This window comes from Lepidochelys olivacea, assembly GCF_965140295.1.
Source record: "Lepidochelys olivacea isolate rLepOli2 genome assembly, chromosome: 3".
Taxonomy (NCBI): Eukaryota; Metazoa; Chordata; order Testudines; family Cheloniidae; genus Lepidochelys; species Lepidochelys olivacea.
Window position 1 is genome coordinate 127679828 of NC_140413.1, and position 17768 is coordinate 127697595.

General features: G+C 43.7%; 1 protein-coding gene across 1 annotated transcript in view; it reads left to right on the forward strand.

The window, feature by feature from the left end:
* The window catches only part of LOC311518174 (centrosomal P4.1-associated protein-like), a 62503-nt gene that overhangs the window by 39713 nt on the left and 5022 nt on the right, over positions 1-17768 (forward strand). The window contains exons 10-16 of the mRNA XM_084623722.1: positions 8739-8954; positions 10102-10248; positions 12402-12560; positions 12894-13008; positions 13308-13414; positions 13713-13868; positions 16032-16136. Coding sequence (XP_084479848.1) covers positions 8739-8954; positions 10102-10248; positions 12402-12560; positions 12894-13008; positions 13308-13414; positions 13713-13868; positions 16032-16136 — 1005 coding nt within the window. The remainder of the gene's footprint in view (positions 1-8738; positions 8955-10101; positions 10249-12401; positions 12561-12893; positions 13009-13307; positions 13415-13712; positions 13869-16031; positions 16137-17768) is intronic.

The window sequence follows — 17768 nt, forward strand, 5'->3', positions numbered from 1 at the left end:
AGACTGTCACAGTAAGAGAAGGCCCTTACACCAGCAGACAGTGATTTTGATTCTTTCTTTTATACCTCTAGAACTAGCCAAGTGATAAGAATACACCTAAATTCTTAAAGTACAGGCCTTTGCAGACAGGCCTGAATATCTTTATCCTAACACTCCACCCCTTTTTTTTCTTTTGGGATCCTCCTGCCCAGGTATCCCTGGAAAAGCATAGGACATACGGCGACACATTTCCTGATAGGGCCAGGCATCAAGGTGGAAGGTGTCGATATTCCATTTGTGCCACTGCCCCTTGTGTAGTATAGTGCCCTGCACCTTCTCTCGTACGGGCATACCACACCTATTTCAATTAGCGTTCCAGACTTCCCATTATAGTGGGCCCGAGAAGGTTAGGTCCAGGTTGTCTAGTACACTGCAGGGTTTGGAGGGCTTATTACATTACTTATAGGTTATCTCCCTATGCAACGTAACACAAGTACCGTTAACAATTCAAAATCCACAGCAACACCAAGTCCTGACCACTGCAGTATGATCCAACATCCAAGACACCACCAAAACACTGCCTCTCCTCCTTCGACGAGGTCACGATCTTATGTGTCCAGTTGCTGGTAGTTGCAACAAGCTGCTCCTGCAAGTTTTGCATGCTTTTGTCCATATCATAAGTCCATTGAATGTTCACAGAGAAATGGGATATTGTCCAAACCAGCTTGACCACTTAGTATGGAATCAGGCAGTATGCCCTGGTTTGATTATTCACAGCAATAAGATTCACAGATCCATTTGTGCACCAAAGTCCAGATAGCAGCATGTAAATGTGTGTAGTTTAGTTATGCTGGTGTAATTGTGCCCCCAGTAATATGTACATTCCCAGCAAAACACCTTATACACAGTACACCCAATTGTCCACCCCTTGCATAGGCCATTGATCCTGCTCCTCTATAGTCATAGGAGAGGGGCACATCCAAACATCTTCTATTGATTTACACTATTTTACACACCCCTCCATTAATTCCCAGTGAGCTCCTCCCCTTTTCATTATTTTCATAGGGCTTGTGGGGGCCACCTTAGTTGCCATTCCATTTCCAGGTACCACGGTAGCTATTACACAGATGCTGGCCTCCTAGTTGAGCATTTCGCATTCCCATACACATCTTCCCCCCCCCCCCCCCGAAGGTCAGCCTTTTGAAGCCATCCCCCACCCACATCATGAGGTTTTGTGTTTATTGAAATCCAAGAATGCTAGCAACCAGACAAACAACACAAAACATAGATCCATGGTATTCTGAGTTATTCTTCCGCTGGCGCCAGCTTGCTTGTAGAGTGTCTGAAAAACAAAAGAAACAATTTCCACCCCCCTGTGGGGACAGATTATTGCTTAATAATAATACCACTTTCTTTTACAAATTTCCTTGCTAATTGCAGGAAAAACAGAAGAATTACCTCCAGGCTGTCCTTAGTTTGTTCTATAGTCAGGCTAGTGAATCACCTCACTCACTGGTCATTTATGAAATTCATGAGATGGTGTACCTCAGTTTCCCCTCTTGTACAACAGACCAAGTCTGCAATAGTTTCTCTGCTGTACCAAGCTTTAAGTTTATTCTCAGGTAATAGCTGAGACACAGCTTCAGATTTTAGCACTGTACACACACACCTTAAGGTTAACCTGTCCCCCTTATTTTCAGGCTTGACTTGTTTTTTTCACCTCCCTTTACTGGAGGGCCATAATCTGAGTCTTCTAGTAGCTTTCAGAGTAGCAGCCGTGTTAGTCTGTATTCGCAAAAAGAAAAGGAGGACTTGTGGCACCTTAGAGACTAACCAATTTATTAGAGCATAAGCTTTCGTGAGCTACAGCTCACTTCCTCAGATGCATCTGAGGAAGTGAGCTGTAGCTCACGAAAGCTTATGCTCTAATAAATTGGTTAGTCTCTAAGGTGCCACAAGTCCTCCTTTTCTTTTTTCTAGTAGCTTGTTTGCTGACCAGATGTATTCGTTATTTGCAGCTCCTTTGTGCCCATCAGCTAGGTAATTTGCATTTACACACAGAGGCTTACTAGCTTGCTTCTGAATCCAAAGCTGTTAGCAGCTCAGACACTGTCTTAAAAGGGAAGCATTTTACTTCCACCAGAGTTCTGATTACTTTCATCTCCTGCTCCAAAACACACAGAGATCTGAAAAAGAAAGCACAACCTATTGTGGCTCCTTTTGGAGCCCAATTAGGATTTTAATTAAGTACCATGTTTTATTTGCATTTCTTTTACTCCTTCTCCAATATACACTGCACACGTCCTGGGAAAATGCACATTCCTTCCGTATAGTTTAACCTCCATACATTATATTAGCCATATTAATTTTACACTAGGTGTAATTGCCTCCCCCATGCCTACAGAGTTTTCATGCACACCCACCAAAGCAACAATCTAATCCCCCAGAGCCATCCCAAGGCTCAGTGTTCCCATCATTCCTCCCCTTTTCCTTTTCTTTTACCTGTGCGCACACACACAAAATTCTGTTTTGCCTAACATCCCTTGCACTGTGATTACTCTTTTTACACAACTGTACCCCGATTACACTTCCATCTTGTACAACTAGACACAACCAGGGGCAGCCAAGTTAAGTTCCAATAGAAACCCCTTCCATCCTTTAGTGATTTTGATTACATTACCCAAAAGTCAGATAATTTTGATCAGATTCTCTCTCTGCCTGCTGCCTGCAGCAGTCCCTTATAGACCATTTCTGTGGGAAAAGGGCCCATTTTCCCTCAGAATAGCTGTAAAGGCTTCTGGGGACAGAAGCGTAGTGGTGGTAGTAGCCACTCTACCTGACCCCCTTGGAAAATTTAATTACCAAGCTTCCATCCAATGTGACTGCACAGAGTTGCACATACAGTTACATGTATATGACTGGGTTTTATCATTAAACAAAAACTTCTTTCTTGACATCTCACATAAGTATCCAAAGTACCCTCCAATAAAACTTCAGAAAAACAAGAGTGTGGAAATGCAGATTGCACTTTGAAACTTTTTTTTTTCTCCACTCCCCCAGAACCAAGTCTCAGATCCAGTCTCTAAAGGTAGTCTGTTAACTCTGCTTTTGACTTTAAACCCTTTTGTGCCAAATCATCTTTAACTACACCTAACTAATTTACAACCCTTCAGCAGCCCTTGCTGAAGCAGCACCAAACTTGAAAGATGACTGGCAGCTTCCCATAATGCTGCCCTTACTTCAAACCTCTCATAAGCAGACTGAAGTGCCTCCTTTCCCTGGAAGGCATTCAGTCCCCATGGGCAGAGACCTTCTTCCACTACCCATGTACCAAGGAGGGTGGGCTCCTCAGCCACCCCCCAGCCCCCTGGGTCCCCTATCACTTCCTCCATTTCCTTTTTAATCCCATCCCAGGTTGACCCCTGTACCTGGTATGGGCCCTGGTTCTCCCTTATCCATTTATCCAAAAAATCCTTTACCCTGGCTTGCCAGAACCCGCAACTACCATCACGAGAGTTTGCGATACCCCCTCCAAGCAGCTGCGCGGACTGTTGGGGAGGGGGACTTAGAGGCTGCCACTCACCTATCCAATGCGATGCATCCGAGTCACCGGCACCAAGATGTTAGGGGGCTTATTCGTTCACCCACTTACTTCCCTGGTCCTTCTCGCATGAACAGAGAGCAACAATACCCGAAGTCCAAAGGTGCAAACAATTCAATGTTTATTGGGGTGAACTTCCAGCAAGCATGATTCCAGTTTCCTTCCTTAGTATCCTCCTTCCCAGCTCTGACACCACAGAGCCTTACACCTGTGTCCCTGTTCCCATTCCTACCCTTAGCCAAACATGATTCCAACTTCCTTACTCCCATTCCCTGTTCCCATTTCCCCCTTTAGCAAAACATGATTCCAATTTTCTTACCCCCATTCCCTGTTCCCATCTCTCCCACCCACCCACACACCCACCCCCTCCCACCCACACCCACCCACTTCCTCATTGACTACAGATTGATTTTATATAGTGCTATCTTTTCAATTACAAGATCCTGCAGGATTAAGAGACACAAGGTGGTTGAGGTAATATATTTTATTGGACCAACTTCTCTACTAAAGATATTACCTCACCCATCTCGTCTCGCCACTGTCCTGGGACCAGCATGGCCACAAAAACACTGCATGCAAGATTAAGTCAAATGCCTTACATTAGTAACGTAGCGGACACACAACATCACTCATTCTTGCAAGATCAGGTACCCCTGCTGTCTTTGCCTGCTCATCACTTTTCACCTTCTGCTTTTATACAAGCAACAATACACACCTGCCCTTGGGCAGGATCAAGCCTGTCAATGTACATCAAGTGCCCCAGTGCCATAATGGTGGGTGCATAAATATATAAATAAATAGTTTTCTTATGTCCACCTCAGTTTGGAGTAGTGTCCCACGTTTGGCAGATTAAGCGGTAAATCACAATTTCACTACCCGACAATGTGCTATTCATGGTGAAGTTGCAGAAGAAGAAAGAATTATGTGCTTGAAGGAAGAAAGGAGGCAGAGGATGAACAGACAGGAGAGGGAGGATGGGAAAACTGCTGCTTTTTCTCATTGCTTTTGCTAATGTTGGGGGTTGGGGTTTGCAGGGTTTTGTTCTAAAGGGTCAAGGATTTAAAATATACAGTTCAGTTTGTCTGGAAATACACAAAGAATGAATGCAAAACCACTTCGTGCAAGCAAAAATCATAGGATCATAGAACTGGAAGGGTCCTCGAGAGGTCATCTAATCCAGTCCTCTGCACTCGTGGCAGGACTAAATATTATCTAGACCATCCCCGGCAGGAGCTTGTCTAACCTGCTCTTAAAAATCTCCAATGATGGAGACTCCACAACCTGCCTAGGCAATTTATTCCACTTCTTAAGCACCCTGACAGTTAGGAAGTTTTTCCCAATGTCCAACTTAAACCTCCCTTGGTGCACTGTTAGCCCATTGCTTCTTGTCCTATCCTCAGAGGTTAAGAAGAACAATTTTTCTTCTTCCTCCTTGTAACAACCTTTTACATACTTGAAAACTGTTATCAAGACTGTCCCCTCTCAGTCTTTTCTTTTCCAGACTAAACAAACCCATTTTTTTCAGTCTTCCCTCATAGGTCATGTTTTCTAGACCTTTAATCATTTTTGTTGCTACTTTCACCCCTGATTATAATCCTAGCCTCCAAAGCACTTGCAACCCCTCTCAGCTGTGGACTCTCTCCAATTTGTGCACATCCTTCCTGAAATGTGGCGCCCAGAACTGGACACAGTACTCCAGTTGAGGCCTAATCAGCGCAGAGTAGAGGGGAAGAATTACTTCTTGTGTCTTGCTTACAACACTCCTGCTAATACATCCCAGAACGATGTTTGCTTTTTTTGCAACAGCGTGACACTGTCGACTCATGTTTAGTTTGTGGTCCACTATAACCTCAGATTATAGTGGTACACTATAACCCCCTACTATAATGCCCCGGTACGGTGTACCGGCAAGAGCCGGTGCACCGTACTGGGGCAGCCCAGCTTCCCCAGAGGGCAATTTAAAGGGCCTGGGGCTCCCAGCAGTGGCCGGAGCCCCAGGCCCTTTAAATGGCCTCCAGAGCCCCGCTGCCGGAGCCCTGGGGTAGCGGCTGCGGGGCTCTGATGGCTATTTAAAGGGCCCGCGGCTCCCCTGCTTCTACCACCCCAGTCCTTTAAATAGCCACCGGAGCCCTGCCACCACTACTCCAGGGCTCCAGGGGCTATTTAAAGGACCGGGGCAGTAGAAGCAGGGGAGCCGCAGGCCCTTTAAATAGCCCCCAGAGCCCAGGGGTCCAGGGGCTATTTAAAGGGCCAGGGCCCCAGCTGCCTCTGCCGCCCCGGTCCTTTAAATAGCCGCTGGAGCCCCACCGCTTCCCCAGGGGTCTGGCGGCTAATTAAAGGAAGGGGTGGTAGAAGCAGAGGAGCCCCGGGCCCTTTAAATAGCCCCAGAAGCTGCCGCTGCTACCCTGGTGGGGGAGGGGTGTAGGAGGAGGAGAAGGACAGGCGGCACTTACCTTACAGGGTGGGCTGGGGCTGGCTCTGACCCCATCGGCCCCACCCCTTCTGCCCTAGGCCCCGCCCCTTCCGGGGGCCAGAGCTGGCCCCAGCATAACGGTAAATCACTCGACTTACTTTCACCCCTGATTATAATTCTAGCCTCCAAAGCACTTGCAACCCCTCTCAGCTTGTTATCGTGCACAAACTTTATAAGTGTATTCTGGATGCCATTATCTAAATCATTGATGAAGATATTGAACAGAACCGGACCCAGAACTGATCCCTGTGGGTCCCCTCTCATTGTACCCTTCCAGCATGACTATGAACCACGGGTAACTACTCTTTGGGAACAAAAAGAAAAGGAGTACTTGTGGCACCTTAGAGACTAACCAATTTATTTGAGCATGAGCTTTCGTGAGCTACAGCTCACTTCATTGGAGCCGTAGCTCACGAAAGCTCATGCTCAAATAAATTGGTTATTCTCTAAGGTGCCACAAGTACTCCTTTTCTTTTCGCGAGTACAGACTAACACGGCTGTTACTCTGAAATCTTTGGGAACAGTTTTCCAACAAGTTTTGCACCCACCTTATAGTAGCTCCATCTAAGTTGCATTTCCCTAGTTTGTTTATGAGAGGGTCATGCGAGACAGTATCAAAAGCTTTACTAAAGTCAAGATATACCATGTCTACCGCTTCCCCCCATCCACAAGGCTTGTTACCCTGTCAAAGAAAGCTATCTGGTTGGTTTGACATGATTTGTTTTTAACAGATCCATGCTGATCGTTACTTACCACCTTATTATCTTCTAGATGTTTGCTTAATTATTTGATCCATTATCTTTCTGAGTACAGAAGTTAAGATGACTGGTCTGTAATTCCCTGGGTTGTTCTTATTTCCCTTTTTTTAGATTGGCACTATATTTGCCCTTTTCCATTCTTCTGGAATCTCTCCCGTCTTCCACGACTTTTCAAAAATAATCGCTAATGGCTCAGATATCTCCTCAGTCAGCTCCTTGAGTATTTTAGGATGCATTTCATTAGGGCCTGGTGACTTGAGGACATCTAATTTGTCCAAGTAATTTTTAACTTGTTCTTTCCCTATTTTAGCCTTTTCTGATCCTACCTCATTTTCACTGGCATTCACTATGTTGGACGTCCAATCACCACCAACCTTCTTGGTGAAAACTGAAACAAATAAGACATTAAGCACCTCTGCCATTTCCATATTTTCTGTTATTATTTCCCCCCCACACCCTGAATCGAGTAACAGGCCTACCCTGTCCTTGGTCTTCCTCTTCCTTCTAGTGTATTTGCAGAATATTTTCTTGTTACCCTTTATGTCTCCAGCTAGTTTGATCTTGTTTTGTGCTTTGGCCTTTCTAATTTTGTCCCTGCATACTTGTGTTATTTCTTTACATTCATCATTTGTAATTTGACCTAGTTTCCAATTTTTGTAGGGCTCTTTATTTATTTTAAGAACATTGAAGATCTCCTGGTTAAGCCAGGGTGATCTATTGCCATACTTCCTATCTTTCCTACGCAGTGGGATCGTTTTCTCTTGTGCCCTTAATAATGTCTCTTTGAAAAACTGTGAACTGTCTTTTAGTGTTTTTCCCCTTAGACTTGCTTCCCATGGGATCTTACCTACCAACTCCCTGATTTTGCTGAAGTCTGCCTTCTTGAAATCCATTGTCTTTATTTTGCTGTTCTCCCTCCTACCATTCCTTAGAATCATGAACTCTATCATTTCATGATCACTTTCACCCAAGCTGCCTTCCACTTTCAAATTCTCAATCAGTTCCTCCCTATTTGTCAAAATGACAGATTACAATTAAGCCTTAGGTGTACTTCTCCCTGAGCAAAGGAAAGGCTTGAGATCTTTGCTCATCCACTCCTTTACATTTAAAGGTGCAGGGTTAATAAAGGGGCAGTGCATGTCTAAGGAGAGATATGCTTAAATGTATTTCTAAAATGGCTTGGTCATAGATTCATAGATTTTTATTTTAGGATCAGAAGGAACCATTATGATCATTTAGGCTGACCTCCTGCATAACACAGGCCCAAGAACCTCATGTCATCTACTAATCTCTGCATCAAGCCCATAACTTCTGTTTGAGCTCAGCATGTGTTTTAGAAAGACATCCAGGCTTGAGTTGTCATTGACGTCAGCAAGAGTTGTGGATGTTCTAGACTCATTAGGATCAGAACCTGAATCAGTCAGATTGTTCCATCAGTCCAAGCCACTTAAAGAAAATCTTTCTTTTTTTTTTTTTTATGTAAACACAGCGAGATGCTCCTTGATGGTTGGAATGTTAGGACCTGATTTTGAAAGGCATTGATCTCCTGCAACTTCAACTGACTTCATTTACAGTGGGTGTTCAGCATTTCTAAAATCATCCGTTGTTGGCTGAATATCTCACTGCTGTAGATGCTTGTCAGTACACCTTAAATACTGTAGGGGGCTAATAGCTACTCCTTTTTCTTAGGCTCCTTTTCTCTGGCTCTTCTGCAGCATGGATTTTTTGTTGTTGTCTGTTTTGTTTATTGCTGTGTATTTTGGTAGATCTTGTGTGATTTTGTTTTGTGTGCGTTTATGTCATAATAAAAATTTTCAATAAAGCTTTAAGCAAAACAATAGATTTCATGCATCTTTCCAAATGCATGAGATGCGCTTTCCTCGTCTGGACTGGTGCACTAATGTTATATGCCTTTCTCTAATAACAGATGTTAAAACAGCAGATTGCAGGGCTCCAGGAGGAGTTCAGGAGAAATGAGTCCCGCTGGCAGGCTGCCCATGGCAAGCTAAAAAGTCAGATTGAGATGCTGACCAAACAGAACCTGGAGCTTCGAGATGAGCTCAGAGTTTCAGAGCATCAGAGGCTGGAAGCAGAAAAGAAATCTGGAGCTGTGGATTTCATAAGCAGAAAATCAGAAACCCCGGTACTGAAGGATCTGTTGTCTGTGGGTGGTTGTCTGAGCAGTGGAAGTGTCTGGTATACCAATGTCAGAGCAATTCAAAGCTTTGAGATTTCTTCAGATTCAGGAGTGCATGTGTATACTCCTCTCTCCCTCTTAGCCAATTATTCTCAGGGACATAACCAGTCGTAGGCTAGTACCCTAACCACTGGGCCATCCTTCCCTTTGTAAATGACAGTAACTCTATTCTTCTTTACAAGGTGCCTGGAACCACCAATTTCACTTGAAAAAGTAAGGGAAATGGTAAATAATCTTTATATATTTTAATGTAATTTTAATATAGCATTAATGAAAATTAAGCCCCTAACTCCCTTAGGCTACTTCAGAAAATGTAATCCCATATTCAAATTTAATTTTGATTTTTAACTTGACTGAAATCTGCCTGTTACTTCTGAGGACGCTTCTTCTTATGCATAGTGAAGGTCACACACAAAGATGATTCCAGCTGTGCTGTATGCAACATAAAGGACACCAGTACGGAGCAAAACTGTATAACAATCCCAAACAAAGCAAGAGCTAGGGAAGGCAAAATACACTGGACATTTTGGTCTAGATTCTGGCCCCCACTCCACCTGCGTTGGCCTGCTCTGGTGGTGCAAAAGAGCCATAAAGCCTGGGCTTTCAGCCTCTGAAGATTCCCTCTGGGCTGGAGAATCCTCAGGCGGCATAAGGGCGCTGTATATGGGACATGACCCTGAGGCTGCTGTAACTTATGCTGGGGACCATCCTGTCCCTGGCTAGCCCCAGGCTCAGAGAAGCATAACTTGACCAGATTGGGGATCTAGTCCTTTGAGTGTAAACTTAGGGTGATTCTGTTTTATCTCCTATCAGAGCCATTAAGTTTTCCAACTCCAGGCACCTAGTGAGGGATTTCCATGCCGTATTGATCTCTTTGCTTGGGGGGAAACAGGTGCCACCTACTCCTGCCCACCCTCCTGTGGTCTAGCTGACTGAATAGTCGCTAGCTGTGTATTTATGTCATATTGCCTTGTTACCTCAGCCAATGTGAAGGTTTGATTTGAGTTTTTTCACCAGGTACAAGATGAAGTGACTGGTTGTGTTAGATGTGACGGCTAAACCATTGCTTTGTTTATCATAAATTCTCCATTAGGTTTCAGAAGCTATTTTGAGAGGGACATCATCTCTGGCTAACCTAGAAGAAAGGCCATTGCGAGGTAGCCAGAAGAGTCGCAGCACCACTCCGGTGGGGAGGAAAACGCCAGTGGAGAAACACCCCCCCAGAGATGTGAATATGAAAGTATGGACAAAACTCGGGTCCTTATTGCAAAACAGGCACATTTCCACAGTTTAACATGAGACTTATTTTAGAAAATGATTTCTGGGACCAAAATGTATGTAAATCAAAGTGTCCAGATATGTGGGGTCACCTTTTCTACATGGCCCCCTGTTATGACTCAGTAGTAAAGTTTTCCTTGCACTCTTCCTAACTCCATACTGGTGTGAGACAATCATCTGTCTCCTATTTTAAGCATAACTGAATTGCCTCTTTGTAGTTATCACAGCGTACTGTGCCCCTGCCCCAATGCATGGTTTTGGCCCTTGAATTTGCACAGTGTGAGGATCTAGTAGTCTTGCCCCACCCACTCTTCCAGCTTCCCCTTCCCCAAACCCTCCCTGACTCTTTGGCCCTGAAGAGAGAGAGACTAAAGAATTGCACCATGGCACACGGGAGGCTGTGAGGTCTCCTTTCATGAGCTCTCTGCAGCCTTGTCTCTAAAGCTGAAATCCAGTATTTTCACTGTTTCAGGCATTGCATAATTACAAAAGAGACCACACAGAATTTGGCCCGAAGTGTGAAACCCAATTTCTCTTCAGTGCACATCAGACCTAATCCTACTTCCCGTCAAATCAATGGCAAAACTCCCATTTGACCATAATGAGTGCAGCACTGGGCTCATATTGATAGCCCTTTGACTGCTCTTCTGTGGCTGGATTACACCATTGTCTGATGCATCTCACTTTTAAGAACTTTTTCCTAAATATCTAGTTAGAATTTTCCTCCTCCTGGCTTCAAGTTGTAACTTTTTTGTTTTGTCTCCATTTGAACATCCCAATAATAATCCTTCCCCTGCCTTTTTTTTTATATCTAGTCTAAATCTGTGCCTTGTCAGTCAGATGAACTGAGATTCCTCCTGTCTCTGCAGTTAATGATCTCAAGACACAGATACGTTCTAACATCCACGGACGGACTGGAAGCTACTTCCCACAGTAGCTGCAGCAATTACCGCATTTGCCTGCCCAGTCACTGAACTAACTTGGAATTTAAAAACATGTAAAAGGCAGTTACTTGTGAAATGAGGTTACTGTGCAACGTGAATAGAGATGTCAGGAAGATTTTAGGAAAAAACCCTTAAAATTCTGTATTATGTTATTTGTGAAGTAAAATGTGATCAGGTAAATAACGACTGTATTGTGTAATGTGCACAGACACAGAGGGGCAGCATTTATATTGTGTGTGAACTATTAGCTTGTCATTTCCCCACTTTTGAATGGGGTGGCCTAGATTGGATGTTTATCCTCAAGACTTGGTGTCTTTCTAAACAATATGCTCTAGTTCAACTAGAAGCTATGAGCTGATGCAGGAATTACTGGGTGAAATTCTATGGTCTGTGTTACGTATGAGGTCAGAGTCGGGATTCAATTTTCAGAAGCACCTAAGAGACTTGGGATCCTAAATCCCCATTTTCAAAAGAGACTAAGTCACATCAGAGCTGGTGCTAGGCATAAGCAGACTAAGCAATTGTTTAGGGCCCGAGCAGCTCAAGGGTGCCCCCTTTCGCTTTTTATTATGTGTTGGGGGCGGGCAAAATATTCCTGCTTAGGGCCTCCAATGGGCTAGCACTGCTTCTGAGTCACACTGAAAGTCAGTGGGACTTTAGCTCCTGGATGCCTATGGCATTTTTGAAAATGAGGCTTCGGCTCCAAAGTCACATAAGGGCTTTTGAAAAATTTTACCCAAGGCAATTGTTATGGCTCCGTCTGGCCTTAAAAACTGTGAGTTAAATCTTGGCCCCAGTGATGTCAATGGGAGTTTTGCCATTCACTTCAGTAGGGCCAGATTTCACCCTATGAATCTATAAGTGCTTAATATGTGAACATCCTGCTGCTGTGATTGCAACCTTTCACAGGGTTTTTCCAGCTTCACAAGAACCAGAAAATGAAACTGCTTAGAAACAAAAGTGAAAGTGGCTTGTCCACTTCCATTTTCCAAGCAGAGAGAGAAACGTGAAAAGTAAACAAACAGCAAAAATAGTGAAAAGTAAATTTAAAAAAAAATCTAACATTTTTGAAATAAGCAAATTATTTTTGCTACTTTTACAGAATGACTTCAGTGTGATTTTTTTAACATGACGGTGTATATTTAATGCAAAAGTATTGAATGCATTTCAGGCAATGAAGGACCGAGTGCAAAGGACCGAGTCTTTGAAATCAGTAACCAGGGAACCCAGAGAAAAGACACCATCTAATCACTTTCATAGCAGAAGTACAACACCCACTGGCAGGAGAACATCCCATCAAGGAAGATTAACACCATTTGAGCCAGAGAAGGTAACTAGTTAATAGTGCAACTATTCTGATTGTTATGATTATTTACTGTTTATATTATGATATTGCTCAGAGGCGCTGGTTGGGATCATGGATCCATTATGACACGTGCTGCCCCAAAGAGTTTACAATCTAAGATAACAAGCAATATGCTTATGTTTGGGGAGAGGTAGACAGTTGAATAGAAACAAATTGTAGATACCATATTGGTTATTTATGGTACAAGCTTCATTTCTTGACAGCCCAGGAGAAGTTCACACATGACCATTCATACACTGAGAATTGCCAAGTTACAGAGATGGTAGGACTGTATATTTGTCTAAAATTTTGTTTTAGGTTATGCGTCAATCATCTCATAATGAACAAAGAACCTATGGCAGGAAGTCACCTATACTTCCCGTCTCACACTTGACTGTGTCTAAGGAAACCAACTCATCTTCTTACATAAAAGGTAAGATTTCCCGCAAGCCCTACGTTTTTATGGCTATGATTTGTGGGAACTTTCCACCTGTCAGCAGTGGTCTGCAGGTGAGTGTACAGCTTCTTTCTTTTGCTCCAGGAGGAGGCAGCACCAAGTGTTGCTGTCAACAAGAATGATATTATTGCGGCAATAAACAACGCGTTGCATGAATCTGAAAGTCAGTATTTTTTAAATGGACTCTGAAACAACACCGGGGCAGTTGTATGACTGGGCACTTTCCTAGGCCTGCACTGACCTTTTGAATCTGTTTTTCTTTCCACACCCTGTAGGCAGATTTTCATCCACCTCAGGTAGTTCAGAGGACACAGTCCTCTTTCGCAACCAGAGCGATGAAGTTTGTAGCTCTGCATCCTGCAGTAACAATGAGGAAACACAGGTATATTTATCCATATAGATATATTTAATCATCCAGCAAGATTTATACTTCAGCTTTCACAGACACTGAGCTAAATCCTAGTCCCATTTAAATCATTGGCAAAATTACCATTGTCTTCATGGGGCCAAGTATTCAGCCTGCTTCATTTTTCCTCCCGTCTGTTGGTGCTGATTGTACTTAAAACAATATAGCGACATCTTACAAATCCCATGGTATGTTTCTCTGTGAAAATAACCCTTTATAACGATTTGTCTTAAGGAGGTTTACGTTGCAATTTAATATTTTCATCTTGACACAGGAGAAAGAAAATCTGTGCCTTAAAAGGACTGAAAAATCACTTAAACCTTGGGATCAAACAGCCTCTGTGACACTCTCCAGGAGAAACAGCATAATCCCAAGTGGCAGCAAACCAGCAGCAGAAGGTTTTTGTGCTTTACTGGATGCTGAAGCAAAGGTTTGAGCTAATTCTAGATACTGGCTCACGTACTGATCTTCGACACCCGTAGCTCCAGCCATGCAACCATGCGCTGAAATGTTGTTTCATCAATCCAAGCAAAATAAAATACACCTGGGGCAACAGAACCCTCCATTGCAGCCTCCTTTCCTACCATCACATTTCTTTCCAGGGTTAATGTTAGTTCAGGCCTTGCCTTCTGTTGCCTGATGAAAATGCATATGACCTTGTTGGGGTAGGAAGCCGGATTGTTCTCTCTGCAAGACTTGGGACTGCTCATAGCTGCAGTGCAAAGCTTAAGCAAAACTAAATATTTTTTTACCTACGGTTTTGTTGCCACAGCTGTCTTCAGAGTACGTGTTTTCTGTCATTGCCTGACATTGCTAATGTGCCCCAGAAGGCTTTGCTGCAAAAGCAGCACTCTGGCCCTTTGAAGATATCTTGGCATACATTGGCAGGCAGCAGAGAAAACCCCAAAGTGTTCTGGGCCACAGTTAGGAAATCTGGATTTGGAAGACAGTTAAATTCAGAGAGAAGGGGAACCACTGGTGAAAATGCCATCGAAGAAGCATGAATAATACAAAAGGTGAGGGAGGTCCTTATCTTGGCAGGGAGGGCAGAGGCATTGCTAAGGAGCTGCAGAGAGGGTGCACAGCTTCTGGAATGCTGTGACAGTTCTCGGGGTCTCCAGGATTGTGGGTCACCTTGTTACCCCCCACCCCGCCTCCAGTGAGAGGGAGACTTCCTTGTGCTTAACTGGGTATTAGCAACCTGATACCTCCAGCCTGTTAGCCACCCAAGCCCTCTCCTCTGGGCTGTGCCAGCCCTTCCTTTGCCTTGCAGCTTAACAGTAGGTGCACCCCAGTCCCTGAACTCCTTTGAAGCATTTGCCCTGTAGCATCCAGCCCCTTCTCCACTGAACACTCTCGAAAATATCAGGGCTGCAGTCCCCAGGGGAACAGTGTACACACTAATTTGTATGATTCAACTCAGAATCAGCACCTTGTTTAATACCTCATCACTGAGTTTTATGTATAGTGAGAACAAGAAGTTTATTAACAAAGGTTCAAGAGATAGTGAGTAAGGATAATGGAACAAAAGGGTGATATATAAAACAAAATCATGACATGCTTTCTAGAGACTAAACTTAACTATTGGGTTAACCTCCTGTCTAGTTTATCTCACCCAAAGCCTTTTTCAGCGTCTTCAGTCAAGGCTTATTAAGGTCCCATTTTCATGAATGTAAACACACTACCTGTTTACTTCCTAGGTGCAGGTTGCTACCTTTTGCCTTCTACCTATATCTCCAAAGTTGATTGTCTATACTCTGAGATGGGATAACCCATCACTTGCTTTTTCTGTATGCTCTTTCCTGTTGATTTCATGTCTCCCTGTTGATTTCATATGTAAATGTGCTTCCATTGTGTTAGCTTATGATGCTTAATTTACCTGCAACAGAGAAACAGATGAATAAATATCTTTTTTTCTGACAGGACACCTGTTTCTCCACCTCTGCTGTAATACAGAATCTAAGAACATATTTTTAGCATAGATATGTAACTCCTTACGTAGTATCTTCACATCCATTTCACAGAGGTATCAATGGCCAATGTGACCCTCGCTTTCATTTAAGACCTCATGTGACATTCTTTGGTGAACCAGAACACACCAGATCAGGATATTCTTGTGACCCCCTTGCTAGCTGGAACTGAGAGGCTCTGTGATTTTGGGTGCTAGCTCACTCTCACACCCTAAACTGTCTTCAGTTGACTGTTTCCCTCTTGTGTTGCTCACCTGAATGGGTTACTACCCTGCCAGGAGAAAGACTTTTTGTTCCATTGGATTTCTGCCTCCAAAACAAAGCACGCACACTCCCTGATTGTAGCTAATATTGGTTCAGCATGGGTCTGGACACTGTGGGCCCTTTACACCGTGGGTGTAAATATAACTTAAGGCCATTTTATGCAGCCAGAGCAGCCTGAAGGGGCCTCCATGTAAATGAGAACAGGGCCCTGTGTCTCACCCTTCTGTGCCGTGCTTGTCTCCCATAGTAATGCTCTCCTGATTACCATATTTTTGGCAGAGTTGATTAAGATTAGCAAAAATATTAGCAAAACTCTATGTTCATGTAACAATATAACAGGGACTGTAATGTTTCCGTAGAATTTTCGTCCAAAATCAACATTATCCAGAAGATCTTCACTATATGAAGAAAGCAAAAAGAGTGATGAGGAGGTGCGAGAAAAAATAGAGTATGCAGATGGCAAGGTAAGGGACCTTACACCGATGTCAGGATAGAAAAGAGGTGACCAGTAGGATCCCTGCTATGGCTATGAATTACCGTTACACAGGCTCTAGAGAACGTTTTGTAAGAGAAGTTTCCCTTTTCCACAGGAAAGCAAAAATGTAAAGATCACACCATATGTTATGGGAAATTTGATTAACTAACGGGCTCGGAATCCAGACACCTGGATTTTGTTCCCAGCTCCGCCACTGATTCACCATGTGACCTTTGGCAAGTCACTTATCCTGTCTGCCTCAGATACCCCATTTGTAAACTGCAGATAATGACAGCTACCATCTACTGATGAAAAAGTGCTACCTAGGTGTGGTGTTTAACTGCTTGCATGGATTGGGCAGCCCTCTTTCCAATGCCATTACAGGAAGTGTGGTTGAGACTTGCACCCAGGCTCCCGCCAACTCCTGTGTAACATTGCTACAAACAGTCTTGTCCTATTAAACTGTTTTCAACACTAATTTAGGGGGGATCCATTGTCAGGTATGGGTCAGTTTTCTGGCACACACCAGGGCTTAAGGCATGAGACATTAGTTCATTCCTCATGTCCATTCAGTCCTAGGCCTCTCTGCAAAAGCTACCAATGAGGGTGTCAATTAATGCCAGTTGTGTTTTAATGGGAGTTTCCGTGATGTAGATACTGCCTGGCTGGTGGGGACTGGCCAGAGACCACCAACTCTTCACAGTTATTATTAAGATGGGCTCTGGCAGCCTATACCTGTCACAGTTCCTTCTCACAGAAGTAGCAAATGCAGGACCTGTAGTTCTGCATCTGGAAAGGAAAAGAATCATGAAAAGATTAAGCATTTTCACCACTTCTTTCAGCTCATAAAGTCAAGAGTTCTGGGCTTGTTTTTTGTGGGGGATGGGGAGGGCTAGAGAAATGGGATAGAGGGATGTGATGGCATTAAAGGTGGAGCAAGACATTAACAGCCACCCTAATGCACTTGGACCTCTGAATAACAATACTTCGTGTTAAAGTGTTCTTCATAACAATTTTGAGTTATTACCCAGGCATCTTTGAATACAATTACATTTAAATAAAAATATTGTCCCAAGTATCCATTACGATGCCTGTTTTGGGAAGCCCTACTTTCCTCTCTTCCTCCCTGCAAAATTTTTTGTATTCCTCCTCTCTCCTGTTCATGACTTTCCTTTCCCATGAGGAATGGCTTATGACACTGGCGCCATACGGTAGAGTTAAGGCACAGCTCTTCTGACTGCCTCCTCCACTGGGATTTCACTAAATGGATTGTGTTATGTAAATCAATGCAACCTGATGACCAGAAGTAGCTGCCCTAGTGACTCCAGCAAAGTCTGCTTGGGTTAATTAGAGGTTCTGCTAGACCGCAGGTCTCCTCTGACAAACACATCAGCTGCAAAAGAGTACACTGGTGATGTGTTCACTGTCTGCTTGTCAAGTGGTCTTGGGTGATTTCCCAGGGGCTCTCTGCATGCAGCAAATTTAGCTTCCATAGAGCTGAAGTGCTTCTAATGGGGTCACGTTGTCTGGAAGTAAAATTGCCATCTGCATATGTCACCACCATATGCCAGCTTATCAGATCAGATCATTTTGGTCCCCTCCACCCAGATCCTAGGTTTCT